This window comes from Osmerus eperlanus, chromosome 8 (genome assembly GCF_963692335.1).
Source record: "Osmerus eperlanus chromosome 8, fOsmEpe2.1, whole genome shotgun sequence".
Lineage (NCBI taxonomy): Eukaryota > Metazoa > Chordata > Actinopteri > Osmeriformes > Osmeridae > Osmerus > Osmerus eperlanus.
This window is the reverse complement of record NC_085025.1, coordinates 6,694,026-6,699,247: the sequence shown is the minus strand read 5'-3', so window position 1 is coordinate 6,699,247 and position 5,222 is coordinate 6,694,026. Positions and strand designations below refer to the sequence as shown.

The 5,222-nt window shown below is 42.6% G+C and overlaps 1 protein-coding gene across 1 annotated transcript; it reads right to left on the bottom strand.

Annotated features, from left to right (window-relative positions):
• Window positions 1-724: 724 nt before the first annotated feature.
• LOC134025386 (kelch repeat and BTB domain-containing protein 11-like) lies at window positions 725-4,360 on the bottom strand. Its single transcript, XM_062468377.1, has one exon. The coding sequence runs from the start codon at window positions 4,174-4,176 to the stop codon at window positions 2,083-2,085; it is 2,094 nt and encodes a 697-aa protein (XP_062324361.1). The 5' UTR covers window positions 4,177-4,360; the 3' UTR covers window positions 725-2,082.
• Between the last annotated feature and the right edge of the window lie 862 nt (window positions 4,361-5,222).

The following is a 5,222-nucleotide window of genomic DNA, read 5'->3' as shown; positions in this document are numbered from 1 at the left end:
AGGTAATGATAATTTCACCAACAAATCGTTTACTTGTAACGTCATAATAAATACTACAACGAAAATGTATTTGTGAGAAATTTTTATTTTAACGATTGAAAACAGATGCATCATAGACCACTGTAGTGTGTGTTGCCCGGGCAACAGAGGCTAATGTCATGCTAATGCTTCAGTGAAATAGTAGACTACCGTTTCCGAAAGTAGATGTGGGCCTACTTCCTTAATAATATCAGCTAATATTGTACATTTCACAATTGTGTTTCACATCACAAAGTAAAATGAGTAAATAGTTATCACCCTGGCCTCTTTGCTTGTGGCGTTTCTGCAGCTGCCTTGCAGTAAAGCTATAGTTAGCCTAGCTATCCCCCAAGTTAACAGATGCGAAACGAATGTTCTGCTACAGGTAGTCACGCGTGTTTTCGTGACGTTAGTGACGTAGTGACGTTAGTAACGTCGGTGACTGTGGCTAGCAAATTAGCCACCGTTAGCTTCACTTTTCGCCACAAAAACTTAACTTCAGCCTAAACCATGCAACGGAACGTAAATAAAAATACAAGCAACTCAATCGCTACCAAGACAAAACTTTTGACACCTAGGTTGTCTATGTAGGCCAAATATTGACAAAGATTTAGGGGGGCAAAAATAAATAATAATAATAAATATATATGTGAGAGAACAAAGGTTGTGCTCTCGCCGAAGGCTTGAGCACACCCAATAACCTTAGAGGTCACATTCTCACGTAAAAATGCAAGCACTTAAGACTTTCATTTGATTATAGAGAGGAAATGTAATCATCACAGTTATAAATACTGCTATTAATGGACGAATGTGGATTGGGGTTACAGAGAGGTATCGCCTTGTCCTTCTCTGAAGTGGGTGTGGCACAGATTTGTTTTCAAAGGTGCATTCATTACAATTTACCAGAGAGGTGAGTGTACATCTCTTGAGACAACGTTGACTTTGAAACTGGATCATAGGAGAAAAATGACAGAAACAGTTGTTACCTTCAAACAGATCAACTGTCAAACCGGGGGAAGACCTTTAAAGGCAGTGTCCACAGCATATGGGCCCACCAAGACTTGGCATTGAACACTAGCTACACACTGTGTGTTTGTGCATGTCTGTGACACAATCACATTTCCATTCGATGGCCGACAGGCTCATATTCTCAGTAAGCCTTTTCCTTTTGAGGCCTGAGTGAATGACCTCCTCTTTGTCCCTGGCTGGTGAGCAGGGAGACCAAGCATGTCTCAGCCACACAGCAACAGAGCCACTCCGGAAACTGTCATTTGTTTCCAGCTCCCTGCAAAAGGAACCTTCCACAACCGCTACTGTCTCATCTAAGAACGTCACAGCCTCTTGTACGAGAGTTCATTTGTTTCACAAACTGCAGTCCGTTGATGGATGGATTCATGAGCGGTTGCAAACTTGCCCCAGTGAGATGGAATAATAAGATAAGATAACCTCACTATCTACCGCATCTCACACAATTTGTTGAATCTCCCTCCAAATATGTTGGAGGGAGATTCAACATCACATTTGGAAACTAGACATTTTCAGTCTCAGTGGCTAGTTCCCCATGTTTGAATGTTTCAAGAAAGTAAAAATGGGGGATTATTTTTTCAAGTAAAAGTGTAATTGGAGAACTATACTGTATATTCCACTGGATAATGAGTCACTTACAATAACATTTTAATTTAATGTACTTTGCAATATTACATGTCATGTAACATGCTGGCATAACTGAATACATTGGAAATAATATTCACTCAATTTTAGTGCCCGCTCTGCCTTTGGCAATAGCTTCTTTGAAACTAGTCACATTTTAATTCCTCAGATAAAGAATTTGAACTGCAGGTTTTTTTGTTTCATACAGTAACAAGACAGGGTTCTGAAATTATATAGGCCTATATGTGTATATGTACACATTTATATAGTATAAAAAGTAGGACATTACTCTACTTTTGAAGTAACATGAAAATGTCCATAAATATTCATAACATTCAGAAATGTCTGTTCACTGTCAAGCACACTAGAACTGGCAACAGTCCAGACTATTTTGGTGAAATATGTTGTACAGTCTCAGGGGCTTTTAGGGAGGGCTAGAACGAATGGGACAAGGGCACCTTTGGGCTCTGTGGGTGCTTTGAGCGCCTCCGTTAAAAACAGTTCATCCTCCTCCTCAACAATAAACTGCAATGTTTGGGACTTGTTCACACAGTAAATACGGTTGCCAATGACTGCGCAGCGGAATGGCAGGGGATTGTCCTGCTCCAAGGATGCACTCTCGTGCCATATCTTTACCACGGTGTTGTATTTGAAGACATTGACTCCATAGTCACGGTTGACGTCGAACCTATAGATGAAGTTCTTGTACGCAACCATGTCCGTAGATTTCTTTCTGCTGTTATTGAAAGGGCACTCCTCCCATTCTTCTCTCCTTGTATCATATCTCAGCAGGCGGTAAAAAAGAGATCCACCAGATACGAACAACTCTCCGTTACAGGTTGTTGCCTCGTGTGCCACGGCAAACGCCCCTTTTGGGAGAGGAGCAATGGAGCTCCATCTATCCATCCGTGGGTCATATTTCTCGACCGTGAACAGACATTCCCCTCCGATAGCGAACAGGTAGCCATCCATGGACACCAATTTGAGCTGAGAACGCGCCTGGCCGAGTGGTCGGATTTCACTCCAGCTATCATTGAGAGGGTTGTAGCAGAAAACCTTGTCCGATACCTTGCCTTTGTCGCCCTGTCCCTTAATCCCACCTGCCACGAACAGGTAATTGTACATGGTGCATATCCCCGAACCCTTTGTGTTGATTTCATCCGGCATCTTGGTCAGCACTTTCCACTCCTTTGTCTCTTCATCGTAGTAGTGTATCATGTGGTTCTCCTCAAGGGATACCATCGATAACGGGCTCTGAGGACGACTATTCTCACGGCTCGGAGGTCTGCTCCCGACGCGATCATACACCTCGTTGATTTCAGCCACCATTAATACCTTCTTGCCTTCTGTTCGTTGGGCGAGAATATATTCTCTCTCACCTCCCGTCAAACGCCCATAGACTGCGGGATTGCGCAGTACTTGCAAGTAATTGTCACTCATATACTTGTAGGCTTTTTCCTTCAACTCGTTTAATCGCTGCCTCTTGGCTATTGTCAAAATCTCGAAGCAGTTCTCCGCGGTGATCTGCTCCGACATTGTATCGACAGCTGCTTGGACTGCGCAAGGGACTTGCAAAATTTTAGCCCCGTTGATGACCTCTACAATATTTTCCTTGCCAACTTTCATTTGGTATGTGTAAATGTAGTCCATTAATGTGGTCAAAGTCTTAAAACTCACCCCCTTCACTTTCAGTACATCCCTGGATTGCCGCGCCTTGAAATAGTCACTTTTCTCTGACAAAACGCTTTTATGCGCATGAAGTTTTTTCCCCGACACTTCAATGACCAAGTCTGCATTGCCTAGGCACACAGAAGTGTATTCGTGGGCATAGCTGTTTCTACTTCCCCACCGTTCCTGTCTGAACTGCGATACCGGGTTTCCCTTCGTGCCGTGTGGGTCTCTCTCACTCTGCACAGGCTTGTGTCCCGCACTGCCTGGGGGTCCAGGCTCAAGTGTTGGCAGCGTTCCTGCAGTGATACAATAAGTGGCAGGCGCCGAGGTCCCCTCCCTCTGCTCTGCCTGGGATCTCTCTTTATCAATCTGACACCAGTCTTTCACATCCTCGCTGACTTTACGCAACAGAGGGACAGTCTCAGTTTGCATTTTGTCCTCAACAAAGCGTGAAGCGCCCTGCCTGTGAGTCAGATTGGACTCATCCAAGCTTCTGACAGCATCCCGGTCTATTGATCTCTGATGGTCCTCAATTAGATGTTGACACTTCATGCACGAATCACTCATTTTCGCTGCTGATTCAGCATTAAAGCATGCACCCAATATGTCATTTCCCATTTTAAATAATACGTTGGTCTCTGTAATGCTTCCACAGTTTTGATTCTCATCTGGATCTTTTATTTGGTGCATATTGTCAATCTGATCATGTGTCATCAAATACGTTTTGAACACCTGCTCCTTTTCTTGAGTGACAGCTGTTGCATCAGAAATGACTAGACTGGCTGCATCATCTAACAGGACGGTCGAGGCTTGGTGCATGCTGTCATCCATCATCATGTCCTGTGAGGTTTAATTGAGACTTGAAATCTAAAATTGGAATGATAAAATAATGCAGTCCCAACCAGTATGTAGCAAATCAGAGAAGAAGTGCTTATTCCACAACATATAGTTTCCCTCCAGGATCATAAACGGAACGTATAGCTTATTCTTTAGCATCATGCATTCAACAGGTTCCAAGTCCAGCTAGGTGTGTCCTCCTGTAATATAAATAAATGAAAAAGTCAGCACTATTCAGAATTTAAACTCCCCACACAGTCACCAGTCTCATGGGCTGTTTTTCAATCAAAACTGTAGACTAAATGTTAGGAAAGAAGGTGAACTAATAGTGTTGGATACAAAATGATTGTTACATAAATTTGGCTCTAAAGGTTTTAGGACTATTACACAAAATATTAAGAAAGAATTACTTACGATATGTTGAATAGCCCACCTTGCCCTGTGCGGGAACTCAGTGAGCAGATGGTGGATTTCAATGAAAGGATGCAGAACTGTACACTCCCCTTTTATTTAACCCTTCAACGTGCACAGTCTGGTCATGGTTATTGGTTGTTTTTCACAAATCCGTATTTGTATTACATGGAAGCATAAAAAATATATATATTTAAGTTGCAGTTACAGTATTATTAATGAGTAGCCACTTTATGTTTGCAAACTGTGTCTTAAACCGACAATAGTATGACAGAGAGATATAGGGTTTGAAAATCCACATGGAGTCGGCCTACATTTTAAATGGAACATCTAAAGAGTCCTTATTATGAGAACCTGTCTCAGGACAGGGAGAAGTAATCCTTGAATAATCCCTAGAGTGATAACAACTAGCACTAGGACACGGTCTATGAGTGTCTATGTATATGGTATCTACAGGATGAGACTGTAGATAAACGTATCCATGGGTACATCTCTTCTTGAACAGTGTAGTAGAGATGGCAGCTGTGAGAAGAAAAGGGCCAGACTAAACTAGGGTAAGAAGCTGGAGACCACACAGAGCTGAAATGACATGATGGTATAGGCCTACCAATAGATGGGTAGCCTACTACTCAACA

Excerpts from the sequence above, each read along its gene's own strand:
- LOC134025386 (XM_062468377.1), bottom strand. The coding sequence starts at position 4,176 with ATGATGATGGATGACAGCATGCACCAAGCCTCGACCGTCCTGTTAGAT.